The sequence below is a fragment of the Equus caballus genome, chromosome 1, assembly GCF_041296265.1.
Source record: "Equus caballus isolate H_3958 breed thoroughbred chromosome 1, TB-T2T, whole genome shotgun sequence".
Taxonomy (NCBI): domain Eukaryota; kingdom Metazoa; phylum Chordata; class Mammalia; order Perissodactyla; family Equidae; genus Equus; species Equus caballus.
In genome coordinates, this window is record NC_091684.1 from 158,576,437 (window position 1) to 158,603,717 (window position 27,281).

The 27,281-nt window shown below is 36.7% G+C and overlaps 1 protein-coding gene across 5 annotated transcripts in view; it reads left to right on the plus strand.

Annotated features, from left to right (window-relative positions):
* Window positions 1-27,281, plus strand: part of TP53BP1 (tumor protein p53 binding protein 1) — a 91,585-nt gene that overhangs the window by 36,278 nt on the left and 28,026 nt on the right. For 3 of the 5 annotated variants that reach the window (XM_001503100.7, XM_005603095.4, XM_014733637.3), the window contains exons 12-17: window positions 128-336; window positions 9,536-10,862; window positions 17,158-17,277; window positions 18,038-18,241; window positions 21,412-21,469; window positions 23,716-23,808. In XM_001503100.7, coding sequence (XP_001503150.2) covers window positions 128-336; window positions 9,536-10,862; window positions 17,158-17,277; window positions 18,038-18,241; window positions 21,412-21,469; window positions 23,716-23,808 — 2,011 coding nt within the window. The remainder of the gene's footprint in view (window positions 1-127; window positions 337-9,535; window positions 10,863-17,157; window positions 17,278-18,037; window positions 18,242-21,411; window positions 21,470-23,715; window positions 23,809-27,281) is intronic. The other 2 variants (XM_005603093.4, XM_070237955.1) reach the window with 1 other exon arrangement.

A 27,281-nucleotide genomic window follows, 5' to 3' on the forward strand; every position in this document is an offset into this window, starting at 1 on the left:
TGGAAATTAAGTCACTATTTTTTTAGGAATGGAAATTTCTATAATATAGTTGTTGTTAGTGGTATTGGAACGTGAGTAGTATTGATGAGTGCTTATTTCACAATTTGTTTTTCCTGTATTAAACCAGATGAGCCAATGGACATGTCAGTATTATCTGAAGGAAGAAGAGAGTCTTTTCAGAAGAAACTCCAAGATGATGAACCAGTGGAAATAGAAAACACCCCTCTCCCTCCTGAGCCCAATACATCGCCACAAGCCTCAACACCAGTATCTCAGAGCACACCCATCTTCACTCCTGGGTCACTTCCTATCCCATCACAGCCAGAGTTTTCTCATGTGAGTATTGTAGAAAGAGTTTTTTCCTCCTAACATCTTTTTTTTAAACAACTTTATTGAGGTGTAATTTATAAACCATAAAATTCACCCATTTTAAATGTATAGTTTCGTGATCATTTAGTAAATTTACAGAGTTGTGCAACTGTCATCACAATCTAGTTTTAGAACATTTCTAGAGTCAGCTAACATCTTGATCTACCTTTTTATGTTTAAATTTTGTGCTGTGTCTTCAAACTTTTTGAAAATGTTACTACAAAATTGAAAGGGGGCATTAATCATTATTCTGTCATACAACTACTGCTGTCATTTTTGTCTTTCCTCGTGCCTATTGTTTTTTAAAATGTTGTTTATGGTGAGCATGCAACTTTAATGTTTTCCAGTTAGCATTGAGTCATAGTCATTTTTTAGTGTTATATCATCTTCATATTATCCTTTCAAACTTGTCTATTTCTCTGAGTACATGTACCATAATTTAATCATTCCTGTACTGAGTGCATCAAGATGGATTTTAGTTTTCAAATAAGAAGTTAGTTTTCTTATAAAAGCAAGGGAAAACTAAGATCTCATTTGTATAATTTTAAATATTAATGTTTAAAAAAATGAAATTCAGATTTCATTCATAGTGAATTGAAGGTCCTTAACTAAATCTAAATGACCATATTGTATGTTAGTCTAAATACTTGTTCTTGTAAGACCTTAAGTGGGAGAATTATTTTTGTGTTACTGGGAGAACTTCTTTCATGCCTTTCAGTTTGCAGGTAGGTATCATAACAAAGTTTATATTTAAAAATGAACAGTAATGAAATATACCATAAATTTACTGAGGAGGAGATAGTGAGAAGAAAAATTTAATTGCTTTCTAGAGTTTTAAAGCTGATGTGTTTTGTTGAAAATTTCATTTTATTTAAATCATTAGAAGTGATTTGGTGGAGTGGTTAAGAACAAGAACTTCCTGGGCTTAACTCCTGGCTCTACCGTTACTGCCTTTGTGACCAGTTGAAACTGAGCCTCAGTTTCCTCATCAAATCAAATGGGAATATTGCTACTACCTACCTCATAGGGTAGTTGTGAAGGTTAAATATATAAATAAGTAATAAATAAATAATATAAATAAATAAATATATAAATATATAAATAAATATAAAGTGCCTTCAATAGCGCCTTTCATGTGGTAAACGCTCCATAATGATTAGCTGTTGCTGGCAGTGAAAGAGTGAAGACAAGGTTACGTAGAGGTGAGTGAGTGTTCAACCACTGTACATCTTTTTCTTTAGCTTTTATTTAATTAATTAGTTAATTGTTTTTGTGAGAGAGATTGGCCCTGAACTAATATCTGTGCCAGTGTTCCTCTATTTTGTGTATGGGATGCTTCCATAGCTGGTTTGATGAGTGGTGTGTGGGTCTGTGCCTGGGATCCGAACCTGTGAACCCCTGGCTGCTGAAGCAGAGCTCACGAACTTAACCACTACGCCACTGGTTAGGCCCTAGCTTTTGTTTTTCTATCAAAGCTTTACATGAACATATAGTTTAAAAGAGTCATCAGAATTTAGGGATGAGGGCCGGTCTGGTGGCCCAGCGGTTAAGTTCACACGTTCGGCTTCAGGGGCCCTGGCGTTCGCCAGTTTGGATCCTGGGTGCAGACATGGTGCTCCTTGTCAAGCCATGCTGTGGCAGGGGTCCCACGTATAAAGTAGAGGAAGATAGGCACGGATGTTAGCTCAGGGCCAGTCTTCCTCAGCAGAAAGAGGAGGATTGGCAGCAGTTAGCTCAGGGCTAATCTTCCTCAAAAAAAATAAAGAATTTCGGGATGAGCTATAAGCACTGACCCAGAGCACTGAGAAGAATTTTCCAGAAAAGTTAGCTGATATTAAAGAGACTAATTACAGACGTTTATCAGTGACCAAATAGGACTTTTATGGAAAGGAATATCTTCATAAAGGTATCCCTACTCGGGGAAGTGATACCTGACCACAAAGGGAGAACTCATTTTTTGAAAACAGGACACTAGTGAAGAAATGGCCCCACCTTCAGCATTTACCAGAGAACTTCAAAGGCAGCTAGAAAACCAGCAATGAGAATTTGAGACAAATGAGTGATGCTGAACATAGTGCAAGGGTTGCTGGAATCTGAGGTGACTCTAGTCAGATTTCTTTGGACTCACATTTTAAGATGTCTTAGCCAGTACAGTCCAGGCCTCTTAAAAAATCTCTCAAGAGTACCTTTACAACATAGTGTTTATGTTAAGGGTGTGATTTTACTTAATTAATAGGCATTTGTAAGAACTAAAAAAGGAGTCATATAGTTAAAACAAGGTCTCTCCCCACTCCTACCCAGAGACAAACTCTTTCAGTTTTTTAAGCTTTTATTTACCTCTAACTCTGTATATTAGGATTATATTTCCATACATTCTTTAAAGAAATTTTTTAGCTCTTGCTGCATCTTTCTAATATAGTTACATCATAATTTTGCTTAAGTCATTATTGAGTTTACATTATTAGTAACATTATTGTTATAAACACTATTCACAGGAAAGCCTGTGGAATATTATTATTTTTCCATGTTTGCATAATTTCTTGTTTTCTCTGGAATTGCTAATTGTCTTTTTTATTTGTTTAGTTTTCTATGAATTTCTCACTAAATCAACCCTAGACTCTCCACCAGTTGTCAAAATCTCCTTTCAAGATGTTCAGGGGCCTCAAACTTCATCTTTTTGGAGAAACCTCTTTTGGAACCTCCTGATTTCTAATCTTTACTGTTGCCTTCTATGCCTGGTGCATAACTGTCACCTCCCTTTCACTGTTGTCCTGGGAGATTGTCCTTACCTGTCTTTATGTTGGATTTCTCTTGGGCTCCATGTCTTCCTGCTTGGTTTACTCCCTCATTTTCGTGGGGGATGTTCTTTAATAGTGTATTCTCTACTCATACTTGATTCATGGTTTGTAGGAGTATAGTATTCTGGATTGTAATTAATTTTCTTTTAAACTTTTTGAAGGCATTGCTCTTTAATCTGTCTTTAAATTTCCAGTGTTGCTGTTGAGAAGTGTGTGTCCAGTCTGATTCTGATCTTTAATATGTGAGCTGTTTTTTTCCTTATTGGAATCTTGTAGGATTTTCTCTTTGTTGCCAGTGTTCTAAAATTTCCATACCCTTGCTGCAGGTCTATTTTCATTTATTGTATTGGGCAATTGATAAGCCCTCTCAATCTAGAAACTCAGATCCTTCAGTTCAGGGACATTTAATTATATAATTTCTTCCCCTTTGTTCTTTTTTAAATGGAATACGTATTGTTCAGATGTAGAAACTCCTAGAATAGTCTTATATTTTTCTTATTTTGTCTCCTACTTTCTGTCTCTCACTTTTTGTTCAACTCTCTGGGTGATTTCTTCAGCTTTCTTTTTTTTAAAAAAATAGCTTTATTGAGATATAATTCACACATCATGTTGTCTACCCTTTTAAAGTGTGCAGTCCAATGGCTTTTATTTTTATATTTACAAAGTTGTGCAGTTATTCACCACAATATAATTTTGGAACGTTTTCATTGCCCCCTCCCCCAGAAGACCCCATACCCATTAGCAATCACTCTCATTTCCCCCACCTCTAGCTCTAGTCAACCACTAATCTACTTTGTGTCTCTATAGATTTGCCTATTCTGGATATTTCATGTAAGTCGAATTATACAATATATAGTCTTTTGTGATTGGTTTCTTTCATTTAGCACAATGTTTTCATGGTTCATCCATGTTGTGGCATATATCAGAACTTCATTCCTTTTTATTCTGAATAATACTACATTGTATGTATATACCACATTTTATTTATCCATTCCTCAGTTGGTGGACGTTTGGGTTGTTTTCTCTTTTTTGGCTGTCGTGAATAATGCTGCTGTGTATATTTATGCACAAGTTTTTATGTGGATGTATGTTTTTATTTCTCTTGTGTAAACCTAGAAGAGCACTTGCTGAGTTCAGTCATCTTTTAACCTTTCTCTGAGTTGTTAATTTCTACTTTTGGGTTTTTGATTTCTAAACTCTTTTTAACTCTGAATGTCCTCCCTTTTTTCTTCTTCTTCTCCCCAAATCCCCCCAGTACATAGTTGTATATCCTAGTTGTAGGTCCTTCTATTTATGCTATGTGGGACGCTACCTCAGCATGGCTTGAGGAGCAGTGCCAGGTGAGCACACAGGACCTGAACCAGTGAAACCCTGGGCTGCTGAAGCAGAGTGCGCGCACTTAACCACTTCGCCACAAGGCCGGCCCCTATCCTCCCTTTTTTAAAAAAAATAGCATTTTGGGGTCTGGCCCAGTGGCATAGTTGTTAAGTTTGCATACTCTGCTTGGGCATCCCAGGGTTCACAGGTTCAGATCCGAGATGCGGACCTATGCACTGCATCATTCATTAAGCCATGCTGTGGCGGGATCCTACACACAGAAAATAGAGGAAGATCGGCACAGATGTTAGCTCAGCAACAATCTTCATCAAGCAAAAAGAGGAAAATTGGCAGGGGCTGGCCCCATGGCTGGGTGGTTAAAGTTCTGCACACTCTGCTTCAGCAGCCCGGGTTCATGGGTTCAGATCCTGTTTGCAGACCTACTCCACTCATTAGCCATGCTGTGGAGGCATCCCACATACAAAAAATAGAGGAAGATTGGTACAGATGTTAGCTCAGCAACAATCTTCATCAAGCAAAAAAAGAGGAGGATTGGCAACAGATATTAGCTCAGGGTGAATCTTCCTCACAAAAAAAAAAAAGGAGGATTGACAGGAGATGTTAGCTCAGGGCCAATCTTCCTTACCAAAATGTATATATATAATTTTGTCTTGTTTTATGGGCACACTGTCTTATCTCCCTAAAGATGTTAATACAGTTATGCATCGCTTAATGATGAGGATATGTTGTGAGAAACGTGTTGTTAGGTGATTCTGTCATATGAACATCATAGAGTGTACTTACACACACTTAGATGGTGTAGCCTACTATACGCCTAGGCTATGTAGTAGTAATCTTATGGGACCACCATTGTATATGCGGTCTGTTGTTGACTGAAATGTCGTTATGTGGCACGTGACTGTAATAGTTTCTTTTGAGAACTTTCCTCCTCCCTGGAATAGTCACTGTTTCTTCAAGTAGATTTTAATTAGTTTTGTTAGTTTTCATGTTTGACTTTCAAATTAGAGGCTTTCCTCAAGTGTCTGATAATCCTTGATTGTCTGCTTCAAGAGTGAAATACCAGAAAACAGATTAGAAATTCTGAGCTAGCGATTGGTACTTGTTGTTTCTGGGATTCATCTGCTGGGCCATTTTGGGGGTCCTCCTAATGTCAGTTTCTTGATTTGTCTCACGTTGGTCATGTTCCCCAGAAAAACATCTGATGTCTTGTCTGCTGGCTGCCATTGTTCTAGAAGTCTACTGCTGTTGAGAGGCAGGTGTAGGTTCCATTCAGTATGTAAATTTTCACTTAATCTCCCTGTTTTCAGAATGGTCCTTTCTGAAAACTGTGCCTCTTGTCCTCCAGTTCAGGAATGCTATCTTTTAGTCTCTACAGGGCAGAGGAGGGTCAGGGAGAGAAGATCTGGAAGTTGAAGTGCTTTTTAAATAGATCAATCAGTCCTCCTCCTGTTTTTAGCTCCAGCTTCACCACCACTTCCAGAGTTACCTGGCGCTGCTGCCAAATCCTGAGTCTTTTTTGGGGCATCGTGGTTCTGTGGTGTAATTTGGGTTGCTTCTTGGCTTTCTCTGCTGCTGGCTTAGGAATTCAGCTTTCACAGCCTGCTCACTAGATGACCCCTCTTCCAAAATTTTGTTGCAGTTGTCTTTTCTTCTGTTCTATTTTTCTTGAAAATTCATGCTGTAAAAAGAATCCCTTTGCCATTGCTTAGTGGGGTTTTGGAAAAAGAGTTAAAATAAATGCATGTCTTAAATCGACCGTTTTTTGTGTGTGGGGGAGAAGTTCTATACTTTTTTCATTATATATCAAACTCCTTACATGTTGTTCTTGATGGCTCACCTTTGCACATCTGTTATTTCTTCTGTGCCTTGGTTACTGGAGTCCAAATCAACCTAATTTTGATGTTGTGAGATCTAAATATTTATAATTAGATAATTATTAATCAAGAGAAAGTTGGCATAAGGGTAATTTTGTGTATTTTTTTCTTTCTGTCTTTATATGTTTAATTGCAGAGCCTCTTTTTGTTTTTTTTTGTTTTAAAGGTTGGCACCTGAGCTAACAACTGTTGCCAATCTTCTTTTTTTTTTTTTCCCTGCTTTTTCTCCCCAAATCCCCCCGGTACATAGTTGTGTATTTTTTTAGTTGTGGGTCCTTCTAGTTGTGGCATGTGGGACGCCGCCTCAGTGTGACCTGATGAGTGGTGCCATGTCCATGCCCAGGATCCGAACCAGTGAAACCCTAGGCCGCTTAAGCAGAGTGCATGAACTTAACCCCTCGGCCACGGGACCGGCCCCTGCAGAGCCTCTTTGCAAGATGTGAGGGAAAGGATTAGTAGAACATAGTTTGATATTTAACGCTTTTCTCATTCTTGATATACATATTAATTTTGGGGATGACAAATCAAATTATAGATGATTGTATGAATGGCTCTTGTATATGTGAGACCAGTTTTTGACCGATTGGATACTGGATTTAGGTCTATACTGAAGCCAGACTTAAAGGTTGAGTCATATTGAGTACAGTCCTGACAGTTCTCCATCAGTCTTTATCCAAAGCCCTGAGGGACTTCTGTTTACTTAGCTTGGTTATTCTGACTAAGCCTCTCGGGAGCCTCAACACTGTGGATTATTAGGGTCCAGACACTGGCTGGATCCAGGAAGTCTTTAGAAATATCGCTTGTTGATAGGCTGGTTAGCCCCTGAAATTTTCTTCTGACTGACTGAAATTGTGCATATATTGAAAAAAATTCTGTAAAAAAAAATCACATCAGTACTTACTTTGATAATGCTTAAAAGGTATTCATAATGGGGGGCAACTGCTTAGTGGAGATGAGGTTTCCTTTCAGAGTGATGAAAATGTTTTAGAACTAGAGAGAGGTGGTGGGTGTACAGGATTGTAAATGTTCACTTTAAAGTGGTTAATTTTATGTTATGTGAGTTTCACTTTTAAAAAAAAGCTATTTATAGTTCTATTAGCCAGGTCTTATATATGAGTTTTTGTAAAATGACTTATTTTTTTGCAGCAAGAAAAAATACATATTTCTTGTAGAGGATGTATAATATGCAGATAAATGGAAATAAGCTCATCAGTTATCCTGTCCTAGAGATAACTACTATTTTTTATGGTATATGTTTATTAACTTAAAAAATACATGAAAATTATGTAAAAATGTATAAAAAGACTACAATAAAATATATATTCACATACTTTTTTTCTATAAGGTTCTATAGAACCTTTTTCTATTTAATGCATAGCCTGAATGTTTTTCTGTATCTTTTAATATTTATCTACAATTTTATGTAGAGACAAAGTATTCCATCATGTGGATGTACCATAATTTTTATATGAATCTCCTACCACTAGACATTTAAGATATTTCATATTGTTTCCTATTCTAAATAGTAATTTAGTGTTGAACAGTATTGTAGCTAAATCTCAGTGTATTTCCATCAAACAATTTCCCAGAAATAGAATTTTGGGCTAAGGGATATATAAAGTTTCAAGGTGGTGGTGGTTTATTGCCAAATTGCCATTTAGAAGTGTTGAACCAATTTATACTTAGTCATGCCTGAGAGTATATGAGCAGGCTCAAATTTAGGACTATTTTTATAATCTGAAAGGGTAAACAATAACACCAGACATTGAAATACCAGAAGTTATGGAATATACAAAATGTTTGGTAACCTCTTTTGATTCCTCATTCCCTTAAAAATAGTAGCCTTACCCCTTATCTAGACTTTTATGGCATTTGTATTATGAAAAATAACACACTCGTATAAATTGTCACATAAAAACGTATCTAAGCTTTGGGTTCTTTCTTTTTTAAATTAAGGTATTATTTTCATAAAATAAAAATGCGATTTTAAGTGTATAGTTAGATGAATTTTGGTAGTTGTATACAAATGTATAATAACCCACCATCAGCAAAGTATAAAACAGTGTCCTCACCTGAAAAATTTCTTTATAATCCTTTGCACTTGATTCATCCTCCTCACCCCCTGATCTCCTCTTCTACCTCAGGCAACCATTTATCTGCCTTCTGTCACTATAGTTTTGTGTTTTTGAGAATTTTATATAATTGGAATCATAAAATGTGTGTGGTCTTTTGTGTTTGAGTTCTTTAGCTTAGCATATTTTTGAGATTCATTCATATTGTTATATATGTTAATATTTTATTCCTGTTTATTGTTGAATAGTATTCGATAATATGAATATCCACAATTTGTTTATCTGTTCCCCAGTTGACAAACATTTGGGTTGCGTCCAGTTTTTGGCTATTATGAATAATATGCTCTGAATGTTTGCATACACATCTTTGTATAGACATGTGATTTTATTTCTCTTGGGTAAATAACCTACAAGTAGAATTTCTGGGTCATATGGTAATGTATGTTTAACTTTATAAGATACTGCCATACTGTTTTCCAAAGTGACTGTATGTTTTGCGTCCCTACCAGCAATGTCTGAGAATTGCAGTTGTTCCACATCCTCACCAACAGGATGTCATCTTTTTAACTTTAGCCATCCTTGTTGGTATGTAGTGGTATCTGTTGACTAATGATGTTGTAAGCTTTGGATTTTATCATCTACTTTATGAATGCTAGCATATTTTGAAATAGTGAGAAGTAAGATATATATTTCCACTTTGTGAGAACTGAAGTGGGCTGTGTAAGCATATGTTCAAATGATTCCCATGTAATTGAGAGCCCTCATATATATGACATGATTTTAGTAGTTTGGTGATGTATGGTTAAATTTAAGTGTCTTCCTACCCTTAAAAGGGTAAGTTAATACTTTCACTTTTTGGTTTGGATTATGCTTATTATATATCAGTGATTCACAAGAAAAGCACTAAATAGAGTGACTTGCGTTGAAAAGGCTGGTGGTTATGAGTTTTGTATTTCTGAGATTACGGCCCTAGAGTTCTTTGATTCTTGAATAATTGATTTAGAAATTTTAGATGAATTCAAGAATTATATAAAATAAATATTATGAACAAATGATGATTTGCCTTTTTTTTGTTCTTCCTTAGGACATTTTCATTCCATCTCCAAGTTTGGAAGAACGATCAAATGATGGGAAGAAAGGTGGAGATTTTCATAGTTCATCTTTGACTGTTGAGTGTTCTAAAACTTCAGAGATTGAACCAAAGAATTCCACTGAGGATTTTGGGCTATCTTTGACAGGGGATTCTTGTAAGTTGATGCTTTCTACGAGTGAGTGTAGTCAGTCCCCAAAGATGGAGAGCTTGAGTTCTCATAGGATCGATGAAGATGGAGAAAATACGCAGATTGAGGATACTGAACCTATGTCTCCAGTTCTCAATTCTAAACTTGTGCCTGCTGAAAATGATAGTATCCTGATGAATCTAGCACAAGATGGGCAGGTAGAGCTGAATCAGAATGATGATAAAACAAAAGGGAATGACACAGAAACCAGAGACGACGTTAGTATTGTAGCTACTGGTTGCAAAGGCAGAGAAGAGACTGTAGCAGAAGATGTTTGTATTGATCTCACTTGTGACTCAGGGAGTCAGGCAGTTCCTTCTCCAGCTACTCGATCTGAGGCACTATCTAGTGTGTTAGATCAAGAGGAAGCTATGGAAATTAAAGAACATCATCCAGAGGAGGGGTCTTCAGGGTCTGAGGTGGAAGAAATCCCTGAGACTCCTTGTGAAAGTCAAGGAGAGGAGCCTAAAGAAGAAAATATGGAGAATGTCCGATTGCACCTTTCTCTGACTGAAACTCAGTCCCATGGGTTGTGTCTTCCAAAGGAAAGCCCAAAAGAAGAATGTCAGGAAGCTATGGAAATTGAAACCAGTGTGATTAGTATTGATTCCCCCCAGAAGCTTCCAGCACTTGACCAAGAATTGGAACATAAGGATCAGGAAGCATGGGAAGAAGCTACTTCAGAGGACTCAAGTGTTGTCATTGTAGATGTGAAGGAACCGTCTCCCAGAGTTGATGTTTCTTCTGAACCTTTAGAGGGACTGGAGAAATGCTCAGATTCCCAGTCGTGGGAGGATGATGCTCCAGAAATAGAGCCATCTGCTGAGAATAGAGCAGAAATCCAGGAAGAAAAGAGTGCAGAATATGAAAGAGATCTGAAATCAGTGACTACAGGAAAGGAACGTGTAGAGGCAAACTCTCCACAGCCTCCCTTGACTTTAGTGAGAGAAGATGATGCTCGGAGACCTGACCAGGAGATTCAGCAGACCCAACCTCAAGAGAAAACAGATAACTCATTAACAGAAGACTCAAAAATGGCTAATGCAAAGGAGATAGGCTCAGGTATAGAGGCCCAGCAGCTGGAGAAGGCCTCTGCCCATGCCTCACAAAGCTTCTGTGAAAGCTCTAGTGGTGAGTATGATTGTAAATTGTTCTGTGTCTCCAACCAAATTATAATTTGGAATGAAAGGTAGGACAGAACTGCAGGCTTATGTCAGGGCTGTCGACGAAAATAATCCATATCCAATCTGTAAGTGAAAATTTGGGTGAGTTTATTCTGAGCTTAAATCTGAGGATTATAACCCGGGAGAGTCTTCCCACAAAGGAACAGAGCACTCCAAAGAGGTGGGGGGTATACAGGGTCGTTATATACCCTCAAAGAGGATGTTTCACATATGATTGGAATGTCCCTTTTACAATAGTCGTGAGACTACTCTGTCGGCACAGCAATTGATGGAAATAGCAGGTAGGTCTTCTGTCTCAGTGAACACAGCAGGGTGGCAGTCTCTTGTCTCCAGCTGGGTGGTCACAGGTGAGCTGGGAGGTGAGTGCAGCAATCAGTTCCTAGCCTAAGGAAAAATGCTAATGTCGGGGGGAAGTTGCATCTTTATCTCAAGGGCCTTTGTTCTGGCCATAGGAAATGTCTAAGCAGATATACAATGCGTGCTCAATAGCCAGTCAGGCCCTTTTGGAGGAAAAAAAAAAGTCAGGCCGAATTAGGTTTATACCAAATGGCTTCCTCATATACGCCAATATATCCTATTGCTTGCCATTTTTATTTGTCAGGGCCAATCCAAGGAAATTTAACTTGGATTTATGTTTATGAACAGCCAGTAGTAGTTGGGAAATTTAAAAATTTGAGTTGAATTTCTTTTGTAGCTATAATTATTTGTGGAATCAGAGATCATTTGAGGTTTATCAGCTTTATAACTCAGGAGTAATCAACATGATTTTACAAGTATTTAGAAATTGTACAAATCTGGTATTTTCTACTTAGGTCCCAACCTTGCTCCATATTTTTATTTGTTTATTTTTTTGGTGAGAAAGATTAGCTCTGAGCTAACATCTCTTGCCAATCTTCCTCTGTTTTTTTTTCCTCCCCAAAGCACTGGTAGATAGTTGTATATCCTAGTTGTAGGTCATTCCAGTTCTTCTATGTGGGATGCTGCTGCAGCATAGCTAGATGAGCAGCATGTAGGTCCGCACCCAGGATCTAAACCAGCAAACCCCCAGCTGCCAAAGCGGAGCATGCCAACTTAACCACTTGAGCACGGGGCCAGCCCTCATATTTTTATATTTTGACAGTTGCCTTGAAGTACAAGGATCTTTTTTGGTTACCCTGCACAGTAAAATCATATTCAGAACTCTGTTAATGAGTATGCCATTATTGGTTGTTTCCTCTTTATGGGCATTAAATAAAGCTTCTAAATTTGGCTCAGCATATATATATATATGTTAACCCTTAAACTGGAAAAGATATTAGTTTGTGTTCTTTATTTTATGAAGTCCAGAATGAGAATGTGGGTTACTTTCTGAAGTATTTGTAGAGTATTATGTATGACATTAACTGTAAAGAATTCTAATTTTCTAAATGCCCAGAGTTAGTATAATTTAAAAACAAAATAAAACTAACTCCAAAAATAAAAAAATAAGAAAATAGAAACTTAAGAAAACTAGCTTCTAGGGATGTGGAAATGAGAAACAGTATTTGGGCAACATCATAGCAATTAGTATGGGTGATCATACCTTTGGTGCTCTTGAACAGTCCCAGTTTATACCTCTGGTCTAGGCATGGTTATTAGTAGTACTTTTCTTTACTCTCAAAATTACCCCTATTCATTAGGTTTTATACTCAGGAATTTTTTTTTTCCTCTTCAGAACAAGAAATGTTAGAGCTGAAAAGGAGGTTAGGGGTTATTGGGTTCAGTCTCTTCTTAAAGTCATGTGGCTAGTTAATGATTGAAGTGAGACTAGAACCTAGGTGACCTGATTATCAAGTCTATGCTTTTTCCTCCTGTAAAACTGTATAATATAGTTTCTCTGATTCTGATGAGTTATGGTAAAGACCTGAATGACCTTATATTCTGTATTACTGAATATTTTTATAATTTTGTTACATCTAAATACTGTTACTGACCTAGGCTAAGAAAGCATCAGGGCCTGTAGATTGTTTTAATATGGTTACTTAGGAGTACTTTTTAATTATCTTAGCAGTTGTATGCAAAAGGAGCTCCTAAAGCATTGGGATATTAGTTCTGTTATGTTAATGGTATTCTCCATGAATTCTTCTTTACACTATTAATTGACAGAGCCAGCTCTTGTTTATAGCAGACACTACCATAGTAAAATGTATTTTACTAATATTTATCTAGATTATTGAAAATACTAGTAAGTTATTTTCTGCTTACTTCAAGATTTCTGTTCTTGAGCAAACAATTAAAAGCCGTGAAGACAGTGGCTGGACTGTTAGAGAATTCGTCTAAAGTAAAATAAATCGTTCAAAAGAGTATTGCTAGAACAGAAAAAATTGTTCTATACTTCAAAATATGGTTGTTTAGTTCCTAAACCTTAAGAGAGACTAATTTAAATGAGAGTAACCTAAAAAGTTAATGATTCTTAAATCTGGAAAGACAGAATGAAAGGTATACATTGCTTGAGTAAATGGTGTGTTCTTTAGATTTCTGCATGCTAAAATTAAAAGGGAACTTTTGTTCTGTTTTTTGTTAATAACTTTATTGATTAAAAAAAGATATGCTTACTTGTGAAAAATGTTCAAATAATAAGGAAAGAGGGGACAAGGAGTGGGAGGAGAGAGAGTGTCGGGGGAGAAAAAGAGAATGACTCTAAATGTCTCCATTTATAGATAACTTGTCACTGTTAATAGTTTGGACACCTCTTCAGACATCTTCAGATTTAGAAAGATGGTCCTTGGAAGCCCAACCTTATTCAAGTATAGAATAAATTTATGATGGGTTGATGATGTGAAAAATCATAACATTTAATAAATCTTTAATTAAATCCACAAATAATAGTTTATAATAGGTTAATAATGATCAGGGAAGCTAGATATGTTTTGTGCTCTAGCTGTAACCTTTGTTGGCTTGTTTATGAAATATCATTCTAGCAGGCTGTTCATGTCAGAGGCAGACTCTTAGAGTAGACTGTTTATGCATGGTGTCACCTAGGATAGGAATCCTTATATTTTTAATTAGATAGCCTTTAATCAGTTGTTAAGAAGTGAGCTTTCTTCTCTTGGGACCAAAAGTAGAAAAAATGGGCTTGCATTGTAACAGAAAGTTTGAATAAAAGAGATCTTCCTGACATTAAGGGTTTTAAATATTGCTTTGGACTAATGAATTTTCTGAAGTCCTTAGTAATAAGGACAAACTCCCTATTCAGATGGTTTGACAATGGGTATTAAGTTTCCTTTTATTCATTCATATCTTTCTTCATGGGTTGGTATACTGGCATATAGTAGGATAGCCCATGATAATTCTGGAAAGCAAGAAGGGACTTGGTAATTTAAATAGTGTAGTGTGCTAAATGTTAGAGAAAGAATTGAATATGTGGAAAATTTCAGTAAATTTAAAAGGATAAAATATTATTTTGCAGGATTTGGTGATAATTTGACTTCGTTGGTGGTGTCTTTCAGATCATTGAACAAAAGCAGAGAACTGAGAAAGCATTTAGAGGATATTGAATAGGGGCTTTATGAACATAAATAATTAAAGACTAGAAATGCAGGCTGTTACTAGTCAATTGAATGCTGACTAAAGAGTTAGGAATTTATCTTCTAGTGGAAACCTTGAAGTTTTTGACCAGGAGCTAACGTGTTCAAAGTTGTGTTTTATGGGAAGGTTGCTTTGGTTGCACTGTGCAGAAAGGATTGGGAGTTTGGGAAAGAGGGAGACTTCAGGCAGAGAAAGTAATTGATAGGTTTGTTGCATTAATCCAGAAATGAGGCATTGAAGACCAGATAAGAGTAGTGGCAGCGCTGCCTGTAACAGACTCAATTTTCCATTAGGTTGTAGTGTTGCCGTGGGATCAGTGGTGCTAAAATAACCTTTCCTAAGTTTTGTCTAGTACTATGCAAAGTAAACTCGGTTACAAGGAAATAATTTTCAGTAATTAATGCATGTTAGATTTGCATATTATGGTTTGTCACATAGAAGGGTGTCCTTAAAGATTTGATACAGATTTTCAGAAGTCTGCATGGTCAATCTTAATACCAGGGATGGTTCCCATCAAGAGAGCAGTGCAGTGCAAGTGATTATTCTAGGAATGAAAATTCTGTAGAATATGTCTTTGGAATATATGATGCTTTGTGAAGCTTTTTGATTTTTAGTTTCTGTATCTCTTCTAAGTTCTTCTTTATCAACCTAAAGGACTTGCTTTTTAAGGAGCTGCCAGAATGAATGCTTATCTACCATTTGTCCTTTTCTGTAACTAAGGTGGAATTCTTTCTCATTTAGACGTGGTGTTGAGATTCTCTACTACACTATTCACATATACTTTTAGCTGAGCACATCTACTTTTCATCCTTTATTTCTAAAGTCCATTTTATTTTCTCTTTTCATCCCTTCAGGTTACTAATTCATTTCCTCTTACATGTAGATGTAAGAGATAGTTTTTGTTGTTGTTTCATGACTTTGAAGAAAAAAGTATAAGATACTTTTTTTGATGCTTGATATTAAAGATAACAAAGGATAGAAGTAGAATGGAAAAAGATGAAGGAGAAAGAATGTGGTATAATAAGAACTATTTGGTCTTCATCTGGTTCCTGGCACAGAACTAAAACCGTAGTGATTTCCCAAGTGATAGGAATATGTTTTGTTATTCATAACGAGCCCTTTCAATTACATCTGGGTTTATGCTAATTAGGTGATTTAGGGTGGGATCGCTACATAGCCTCAGGATGGGGCTGTGCACCAGAAAGATCAAGTGATTAGAGAGTTGGAACTTTCAGACCCACCCACTGATTTCCTGGAAGGGGAGGGGCTGGAGATTAAAGCTCTATAAAAACTCCAACAAGGTTTGATAAGCTTTTTAGTTGATAAGTGAGCCAGCAGGGTATATCATTCCAATTCCACGGGACAGAGGCTCCCTTCTGGACTTCACCATGTGTACCTCTTCATCTGGCTGTTCGTCTGTGTCCTTTATAGTAAACTGGTAGACGTAAGTAAATGTTTCTCTGAGTACTGTGAGTGGCTCTCACAGATTAATCGAACCCTGAGGAGGGGGGTCATGGGAACCTCTGATGTATAGCCAATTGGTCAGAAGCACTGGTCGCAACTGAAGTGGGCGCAGTCTTATGAGATTGAACCTTTTAACTTGTGAGATCTGATACTATCTCCAGGTAGATAGTGTCCGGGTCGAGTTAAATTTGTAGGACACCCAGTCAGTGTCTGCTGAGAATTGGAGAATTACTTAGTGGTTTTGGAAAACAAATTAGACAAATTATTTTAACAAGGAGTAGTGACTGGGTATGCCAGATTTTAGCTATTTTGAGCTGTCTTAGGAGCGTCAGTACAAATTTTCATGTTCAGTTTAAGAGGAACAGTCTAGCACAATTCTTTTTTCTCCCAAACTTAGTCGTTTTATTAAAAGAGATAAACAATTAGGAAATGTGATTTTGGCAATTTGCTAATTCTGATTAGGAAAAATTTAGAACTGAGGCTTAGTTAAAAAGTAAAGTTTTATGTTTATGTTCATGTTTATATTAATTATTTATGTTTATATTAATTTAATAATGACTAACCAAAATGTGTACATTGAGGATGCTCATATATGTGAGATTTACCATTGTGCAGAGATGTAGATGTGAACATTACTACTAGAGTGGCCTAGCGTGAATGCCTGTCAGTCCTGCTGAACCATGAAGCCTGTAGATTTCCATGTTATAACCAGTGAGCATTTTGAAGTCCTTTGGCCCATGAAACTCTTTGTCACCTCTGAGTAGATAGTAAATTTTAAGTATTAACATCAGACTTTAATCTAGAGAATGCTACAGATTGCTGAAGCTTAAAAATGAACTCCGTGAGTTAACATTGCACAAAATTAAAATGTCTGGTCTTGAAACTATCCAAATTTGTGTCACTGAGTATCTCCAGATTTGCTGTCTTGGGGCTCAGATGTTTCTGTGTTCTTTTTGCTCTCATGTTCGTCAGGGCTTCCAAACTTTGGGCTTCATCTATTTGCCTGTCCTCTGGTTATCTACTTTGTGTCAGTCCTGTTGTTGATGGCTGTAAACAGAGCAGAGAAAATAGTAGGAAATTGGTTGGGAGTCTGGTGAGGGGTTGGGAATGAGGCAGAATTTGGGAGCACAGGAAAAGAATAATTAAAATATTTCTTGTACTTCTCACTTTTGCTTTTTTTATACTTCTGTTTTAGTTTCCTTTATGTTTATCTTTTTCTTCCCCCCCTCCAGAAACTCCATTTCATTTCACTTTGCCTAAAGAAGGTGATATTATCCCACCATTGACTGGTGCAACTCCACCTCTTATTGGGCATCTAAAACTGGAGCCCAAAAGACACAGTACTCCTATTGGTGAGTGACTAAAATGTAATGATATTTAAAGCAGAATTTCTGAGATACCATTCTTTATGCAAGTAATTCTTTTAGATCTGAGGAGTTGGGCCTGCCTGATAAGGTTGATTTTTATCTTAGGAGGAATAAGTCTATAGTGTCTGATTCCAGGAGTTTACTCCCAGGAGACGTTGAATTGTGATGAGAAGAAAGAAAGGGTGGAAGGAAGGAAGAAAGAAACTATAAGGATTTTGTTCTGTTACTTGCAGGGCAATGAAATCTGAGTGCTAAGCAATGATGTAGAACTGTTTTATAAGGAAGGGACAGCAGGTAGGGTAGAAGTACTATTTATTCAGGACCCTGGCTAATCAGTCTGCTGCTTGACAGGCCAAGAAAACTTAGTCCTCCTTCCCTGAAGCAGCCAGTAGTGTTCTACATTAACCTATTTGTTTTCTCTAGTCAGTGCTGGGAGGTAACAGTCATGCCGTCTGGAGTCTCCTGCTACCTATGCCTGATGCTGGCAGATGTGGGTTGGCTGAGGGCTCATGCAGCATCCTTTGTCCAGATGCAGAAGTGGAACTGAATCCTGTTGCTCCTCTTAAGACCAGGTGTCAATACTAGTGCGTAGTTGTTGATACTTGTGACAGGATTTATCCTAGGAACCCCCTTCAATCCTGCAGAGCTGTGGAGTCAAACAGGCAAATTGATGACCTAGAATTGTTGTTTTTCATCTTTGTATTTTAGTGTTCTTTCTTTCTTCCTCCTACCTTCCTTCTTTCAGGTATTAGCAACTATCCAGAAAGCACCACGGCAACCAGTGATGTCATGTCTGAAAGCATGATGGAGACCAATGATCCCATACTTGGGAATGAAAAAGGAGATTCTGGGGCTGCCCCAGAAATGGATGATAAATTGTGTCTAAGAATGAAACTGGTCAGTCCTGAGACTGAGGCGAGTGAAGAGTCTTTGCAGTTTAGTCTGGAAAGTAAGTTTTATTTTATGTTAATCTTGGGTAATTAGTAGTTCCAGATCATCTGGGAAGTATTAATTATCCTTCTTCTAGTTATGGTGGTTGATACTTTTATAAATGTATTTATAAAGTTTTATTCTCCTAGAATGAATTCTTTGTTTTCGGCCAGTCACTGTCATGTTACTGAAGATGCTCCATTTTATAATCTCTCTGGTGCTGCTTGTATCTGTATTAAGCCTGTGTCTATATAAAGTAATTGGTTTCCATATTCAGAAATAGTTTAGAAGAGGGTAGAAAATTTAGGATTGTGGATTCACATTGTAGGTTTATGTTCACTATTTCCTACATTAATTGCAAGTTATTTGATATCTCTAGAATGTAGAGAAGGTACAAGGGAGTGGCTGCAAAGTAGGGACCAGATTTTTTTTTTCCCCCCGAAGAAGATTAGCCCTAAGCTAACATCTGCCAATCCTCCTCTTTTTTCTGAGGAGGACTGGCCCTGATCTAACATCCATGCCCATCTTCCTCTACTTTATATGTGGGACGCCTACCACAGCACGGCTTGCCACACGGTGCCATGTCTGCACCCGGGATCCAAACCGGCAAACCCTGGGCCGCCGAAGCAGAACGTGCGCACTTAAGCAGTGCGCCACCGGGCAGGCCCTAGGACCAGAATTTGAAAGGCCTTACGTCCTGCTGAGAAGCTGAAGAATTTTAGGCAAGGGAGTAGTATGATCAGATTTGTTTTGTAAAAGGATCAGCTGAGTGTTTCAAAACTTTCTGCTTTTGTCCATCATTCCTTTCCTTGCCTTGCCCATTTCCTGTTCTCCTGCCTGGCAAACTCAATCTTTAACCAGGAAGTAGGGTCATTAGGAGTGGGGATGGAGATGAGGAGATGAATTTGAGAGGTGAATAGTAGAATAGAGAGAACCTTGAGACCAGTTAAATATAGAAGTAAGAGGAAGGAAAAAAATACAGAGTGATTCTACATCTACATTTAGTTTTCATGATAGTGCTCCAAAGTAGATATCCTTATTTCTATTTTATTGATGAGAAAACTGAGACTAAGAGAAGTTTTTAAGTTATATGCAAGGTCATAATAATTGGTAAGAGATAGAGCTGGAGTTTGAATCAGATCTTTCTGACTCCAAAGCTTATAATGTTTCCATACTAGGTAGTTATAAATGCTGTGTAAAGGAGTTAGAAGAGGAAGTCTTAGAAAAGAGGTTGTAAAGGAACATTCAGAGAAGAGGACTAAGAGACTATGAAGCCATGGGAGTCTTTTGGGAGGAGAGTTACAATAAGATGATGTCAGATGCAGGAGTTAGGTCTAGTAAGATGTCTGGAAAGGTACATTGGATTTGGCAATTAAGATCCATTTGGTGACTCCAGAAAGAACTAATTCAGTATAGTAGTTTGGTGGGAGCTATGCTGAAGTAATTGATGAGTAGTGGAAAGGAGAAGAGGCAGCCAAGTGTATTCTACTTTTGAGAAGTTTATGTGAAAAAGGAATAAGAAATATGGCAAGTTAGAGGGAAATGCAGGATTGGAGATTTTTTTTATTTTTAGGCTGCGAGAGACTTAAGCAGGATTATAGACTGAAAGGAAATCTCCAGAATAGAGATGGGTTAAAAATGAGGGAATAGGGGAAACAGTTGATGGATCAGGGCCCTGAGGGAGTTCAGAGGGGAAGCTTTCAAAGACCACAGATAGAGTGGATGGACTTGAATAAGAGGGACTTCTCATTGTCTGAGACCAAAGAGAAATTTTAGCTAATATATTTTGAGTTCTTACTATATGCCAGGTATTTTACATGTACAGGCATTAAATCTCATAACAAACCTATAAGTAGATCCTATTATTATCCTCATTTTACAAATGAGGAAACTGAGGCACAGGAAGGTTGAGCACCTTCCTTAGAGTCACAGCTAGTAAATGGAGTGGCCTGAATTCAAAGTAGTTCCAAGAAGCAGAAGTCCAGTTCCAAATTACAGTGGTATTTTTATCTTAGTGCTTATTGATTTGAATCTCAGAATCTCAGTAGAAATTAAAAGTGTTATATGTTTCCATCCTTATTATAATTTTCTCTGAAATCAGGTAGGGCTTATCAAGAGAATATATGGTAGCCTTGAATCCTTAGATTTGAAATTACAGTTGCTTAAATGGAGCTAAATGTTAAGGATGATCATATCAGTAAATATTATTACCTTTCCTGATACTAGGAGCACGATGTCAGACACCGTACTCACAGTTTCACTCATTTCATCGTCACAACAAACCTATTAGGTTGGTCCTGTTTTCTCTCTGTCTTACAGATGAGGAAACTGACTCAGAAGGTGAAGGAGTTTACTCCCTGGTTGGACTGCTAAGTGCTGGAGCTAGGGCCTGAGCCAGGTTTCTGTTTCAGAGCCAGGGCTCTAACCACTAAACTTCAGCTGCCTCCTTGATGGACTCTTGAGATTATGTTGGGTCATGAATATTTTAGAAATGTTTAAAAATATTTATTTTCTATAAGGCTGGAATAAATTGTAAATGAATAAAGTTTTATCCCTTAGCCTTAGGGACATTGCTTAGAGAATATGGGATTCTTTTCAGTATCATCCTTATTAATTCTTTGCTATAGATTCTTTCTTGAAAATGTGTTTTATTTTTCAAATATCTGTCCCAAGATCACTTTGAGAAGAACTTGAGTGCCTTCTATGTGTGATTTCTCTTAAAACTGTATACTATTTATTTGTGCATCAACCTAAGACATTTTCCTACATAATTTATTAAAGTTTTTTCTTTTTTTAATTTTAAATTTGTTTTTCAATTTTTATAATTTTTAAAAATTTTTTGCTTTTTATTTTATATTTTCTTAATACATAATTTTTTTTACTTCTTGTATGAGAAGAGATGAATTGAGATTCAGGAGAATTCCATTTTCAAATATTACTGCTTTGTAATTCATTATATTGTATTTCTGGACAAACTGATTAGTCTTCTGTGGTTAGTTTGAAAGGAAATTGATTGGTGGACGTGAGAAAAACTTATACTGTTAAGTTATAAGAAATGTTTTTATGTTCACTTATTCTTACCCATTTCTTTTTATTTGTTGCCGATACTAGTAGAGCAGGTTTTTAGGTGTGATTCTAACTGAATTCTGTTTCTCTTTCCTTTCTCCCCTTGCTTTTGTTTGTATTCAGAGCCTGCATCTGGTGAAAGAAAAAATGAATCTACTGCTGTTGCTGAGGCTGTTGCCAGGTAACCAGAGCTGGTTGCTATTTAGAGGATTTTAATATACAAAGCCACTGGTAATGAGGGGGAGATGATTTAACAAGAGAAGAAAAAACTTATAAAATGAAACTCCAGCATAAAAGATTTAGCGATGTGTTGAATCTAACATAGGCTGTCTTATTAATACTTTGTCTAATAGCTTTGAGTTTAAGTATAGCTTTTGCTATACTTAGAACTAGATATTTAAAGGTGTTTCCCTTTCTCCTTTTTATGTGGGACTGTCCGTTTTTCTTTGTCTGCTGGTGAGACTGAGATTATTATTGCTATTGGTGAAGAAATAGAGGGTTTAACAAGAGATAGCCTTAGACCTTGTTCCTTCAGAGATCTCCAACTCAGCTGCAGCCTCAGGCCATTTTCTCTTCTGCCTGCCAAATTAAGTACTGTGTTGAGCTGTGATTTTTGCTTTGTCATGAATGCTGTAATACTTTGAGGATGAATATGACCCCATCCTGAGGCTCTGGTGGTAAGCTTTGCCATCTGGTGGCTGTTAGAGTAGAATTGTTTTGTAGGTTTGTGGCATGAGTCATCTAACATGAAAATACTAGCAGCAGTTGATGGAATATAGGTGAGGAATTCTTAAATCAGGCTAGGCAGGTATTATAAATAAGAAAAGCAGGCTAGGTGAAGAGCAGGAAGTGTTGAGGACAATGGCCAACTGAACATGTGCCTGATTTAAAAGGAGGGGGATAGCTCCTGTTCAACTTGAGCCATTTGTTACTATGAAAGAAAGCAAGCTTAGTGTTGCCAAATCTTTAAATTTTTAAAGAGAAATCTGGATTTTTAAAGTAAAATTTCCTGCTCAGTGAGTCAGATAAAACATGTCTGTGGACCAAATTTGACCCTCAGTTGTGAGTTTTTGACCCCTGTCTAAATCCTTTGATTTGTGCTTAGCTATGTCTTAGATTAGTTGTTGCCTGGGCTTTTGCATATTTAATCTGAAAGGTAAGTACTTTAGAGTCCTTACTCAGTTGAAGACTGTTTAATGATATATAGTCTTACAAGTTGAAGAAAATGGAGTTTATACTTGATCTCGTTGGTTTTAACAGAATTGTATACCAGACACAACTTGTTAGTCTGTATGTGTCCATTAAGAGAGAGAACAGAATATACTGCTGAAGCTTCCCGAATCCTTTTGGGCAGAATGTAGGGCTGGAAAAATAAGGAAAAACTGAGTGGAGGGTTGGATTGGTGGATCACAGAATGAGGTGAAATTCATTGGTATTGTTGTGAAGTAAATTTTGTATATAGAATCTAGATTTTTAAAATCTTTGACTGTTCACTTCACTGTTGAGTTCGCCATAAGAAATCATTTGAAGTAAGCTGTGTTAGAATATTCTAAATGATCATTGCTTCCTCTGCATCTAGGTGAAGCAGTACCACTGTTTTTAAGTGTTTTTAATTGGGCTCTGTTCAGATTATCTTGTTTCTCTCTCAGACATAGCATTATCGAAGGTCTCAAGCATATACAAAAATAGAATATTATGATGAACCACCATGTATTCATCACCCAGTGTAAAAATTACCAACTCATGGCGAGTCTTGATTCATTTATAAATAACTTCCAGGACTCTCCTCCCCACTGGATTATTTTGAAGCTACTTCCGGCGTTATATTATCTTATCTGTAAATATTTCAAAGCTCTCTCTAAAAGATGAGAATTTTTATTTTGAACTTAACCTCAATACTATTATCATGCTTTTAAAATTGGCAATGATTCCTTAACGTCATCAAATATTCAGTATTCAGATTTCTGTGATTGATCGCCTCATAAATGTTTTTTTACAGTTGGTTTAAATTAAGATCCAAACGAGGTCCACACATTACATTTTATTGATAGGTCTCTTAGGTTAAATCTCTTTTAATGTATTAAGAAAAGAGGGGCTCCCTCCCTCCTTTCTTTCCTCCTGGCAATTTATTTGTTGAGTAAACTGCGTTGTATGTCCTATAGAGTTTTCTACATTCTAGACTTTGCTGATTGCATCTTATTGTATTGAATATAGTCCTCTGTCCACCTTGTTTCCTGTGAATCTTCCCTGAGTTTTTTATTATGCTAATTTTAAACAAGCATGAGGACTTTCCATTTTGATGTAGGTGGTTTGGAGTTTGGGATTCAGAGAAAGGATTTTATTCCCTCTCTGCGTAAAAGGATAATCTCCAGTGGTACCTTTCCATTTAAAACTAACACAATATATTGTTTTAATTTATTATCTTAGTTCCCAGCAAACCATGTCTGTATTTAGCTGTGTCTGTGAAGCCCAGCAAGAGGATGAGGCTCGAAGTCAGGATCCCCACTCTGCACCCATCAGGCGAGCATTATTTTCATAGCATCTTTTGGGCTATATTGATTCACAGAATGGTTGGTACCAAAGCCTAAAATATACTGCTATTATTTTGTTAACTTGAGCTTACTTTTTTATCTGAGGGACTGTGACATACCCTAGATGGATTTATAAATGAAATGTCGTGAGAAATTTTATTAAATATTTTATAGATGGAGATTTTTGTCTTTATCTGCCAGTTTTATCAATTTGAAATGATTCAGTCTTCATAGATTTATGAAAATATTCTATATTTCTAATATTATTCCCTTTTTATTAGTAATGGAAATGTTTACTTTTAATAGACTTTTTATTTCCTTTTAGTTTCTCCTGGGGCAAAACTGAGATGCTCAACATCCCAAATTTAAAGTTTGTCAGATTTGATGGAATTAAGATTTTCCCATAATTTCTTTACTCCATAATCTCTTAGAACAGCTCTGAAGCAGAAAAAATTTTTTGAGTTACAAAATATTTCTTCTCTGTTTAAATAATTAAAGAGTGTTTTGTTTGAAGTATGTGATTCTTATATTTAGTATAGGGAAATAAGTAATGGCAATGGAAATAAGCTTGAATTTTCATTATGAGGCGGTATCTTTCATCTCTAGAATTAGAGAATGTGATAATGTTTTGTTTGTCAGTAGGTATATTTCTAATAGTGTTATTTGCAGCATAATTTCTGTGTTATTTATTGCTAGAAATATTTAGAAGAAACATGTCAGTGCTTTTATTGGGTGTTCTGATTATTAGATGTGAGTTTGTTTATAATCTTGGGAATGAAATAGCCTACATCCGTTCTTGTATCAAGAAGCTTGTTAGATGAAATACACTTCATTTGATTCCAAAAGTGGTATGGTAATGGCCCAGCAATTACTAAATTTATTGATGGCATTGTATTGCCTTCCTATTTTATTAGAATATCTTCAAATAGAGGGGCCCAGATGCTGGTGATTTTGTTTAACCTTGGTGGATCAAGGGCCCGAGAATCCAGGTGGATTTGATTCCAGTTGCTTCACAGAGAGATCTACATACTCAGAACAGAATGGTTAGAAGTTTGTTAAATGTGGAGATTTATTCTTTCCTGTTTCACTTTGGATTAATTTTTTTGCTAAAATTTGATTTCTTAGCATATAGTGACCAGAGTAGAATTGTGTAGCTGGAACTAATGAAAAAAGAGTGGTGTGGCCCTTCTTACAATTTATTGGATTTCTCTTGGTCTTCTGAAAGCTCTTTCTGGTGCTAAAGATTCCTTCTTTATTGTTTCTTGGGACATTAGTATACATCTTTACATAGTTGATGTCTCCATTGCTTCATTTATGTCTAAGGACTTGGGAAGTTGGTAGAAGAGGGGAACACTTTTTGCAGCATGTGTTGCAATTAAGGGTTTGCTTTTTACCTACTGTTGATCTTAATCAGCAAATCTTGTCAACTAAAACTATATAGTTTTAACTATATATATATATGTATAATATGTAACTTTGGGGGGAAATGACTGTGATTTTAGTATCATTCATTTGACCAATGCTAACTTGAGAAAAATAAATACCAAAATTCTGATATTTTGTAAGAATCTGCTGAATATTGCTAATATTGCAGTGAGACACCTTTGGTCTTTAGAGAGAGAAGGGTTGTTCTTATTCACTCTTTGGGGAAAAAAGCAACCTAATATTTGTTGATTAAGAATAAAAAACATCCAAAATAAAACAAAGCTTTGCTTTAGAAGTGAAATGCTATTCAGAATTTCTGCTCTAAATATACAGCTTCTGAGGTAAAATATGTAGGCTTATTTAAGGATGGGGGACAATGGTAATTGAATTCTTAAAATGGTTAGTCAAGACCTGTCCCTTCTAGCTTTGACTCACTTTCATTGTTGCTCAGCTGTTTGTATGTTAGGTGTCTTAAAGGTGCAAACGTGAATATTTAGTTCTAGAGAAGATGAATTGTGTCTCCTTAATTGCTTTGTCTCGTGCGACTAATGTTGATTGAGCATCTGCTGTGTACCTACCAGTGTGCTGAGTAATTTATAGTCGTGCACCACATCATAACATTTCAGTCAATGACAGACTGCATATACAACGGTGGTCCCATAAGATTAGTACCATAGAGCCTAGGTGTGTAGTAGGCTGTACCATTTAGGTTTGTGTAAGTGCACTCTGTGATGTTCACACAATGATGAAATCACTTAATGACACATTTCTCAGAATGTATTCCCGTCATTAAGTGACATGTGACTATATATGTGATCGCTTATAAACCTCATCAGAGGTAGGTGTTACTCGTCTGCCTCCTGGTGATCTTATTCTTACCTCTTCTTCATTGGACCATTTACCATTTATCCTCATTCACTTGAGGTTCCTGACAGATAGGACGCTAGCTATAACAACCAAATGTATACCAGGCCCTTCTTGGCTAGAACTCTATTCTAAATCCCTCTTTGATCCCCTGTTTTGGTAAACTGAGCAAACAAAATAAGATAGAAACCTCAGAAACTTCTCCTTTTCCCTTTTTCAGGATCTAGAGTAGAGCAAGCCCTAAAGAGTTCTTCTTGCTTCCTTTTTTCTGTTTACCCAGGTCAGTTCAGCTCCTAAGGGTGGAGTGCTCCTCCTAAGTTGGAGACGGCTTCTCTGTTCTGATGACTTGCTCCATCTTTCTCAGGCCAGCCTCTTAACAGCAACACATGACATGGTTTCTAGACCCTTTATCATCCGGGGTGTTATCGTCTTGGTTTATCTCAGTTTATGCCTTGTAAAATATGACACCCCAAACTGAAACACATTCCAGAAGTGGTCTTACCATGGTCAGTTCAGAATAGCTTCTTTTTATCTTTTTTCTAGCTATTATGCATTTAATGCAGCCTAAATATGCATTAGTTTGTTTGTAGTACACTGATTCATTGAACTAGTGATTTACTAAAAAGTTAAAAGTTATGGACATTTTCTACATGAATTTGATACTTAAGCAATTAGTTTATTTAATCTGAGAGTAGATTTTTGTAGTTAATTGATTGAGAGAACATTAATTCTTTTATTCAAAGTATATTTATTAAGCACATACTTTATATTAAGTCTTGTGTTAGGTGTTTTAAGTACAGAGATGAATAAGACATGAACGTTAAGTTTCTGTGTAACCTGCTCACTTTTAGGCCTTTTTTATTCTGGTGTATTGTTAAGGACATTTAAGAAAGCCCTGTAGACACCTCAGAGCTTCATTATGTCTGGTTCGCAGGAGACGTTCATCACATGCTTGTGGGATCAGTGAATAAATCACTGATAGCCAAATGGGAAGACTAATGAAGGCTGTATCTTGAAAATTGTCTTTGCGGAACTAAATCATTCTGAAATGGTTAGTTGTAGCTATACCAGTATAGCTAGTAAGGCTAGAATCTCATCTACAACTCTATCCTTTACAGATCGGGTTTCTTCTCCTCAAATTATTGGTCAGGGAGGGATGAACAGTATCTAGAA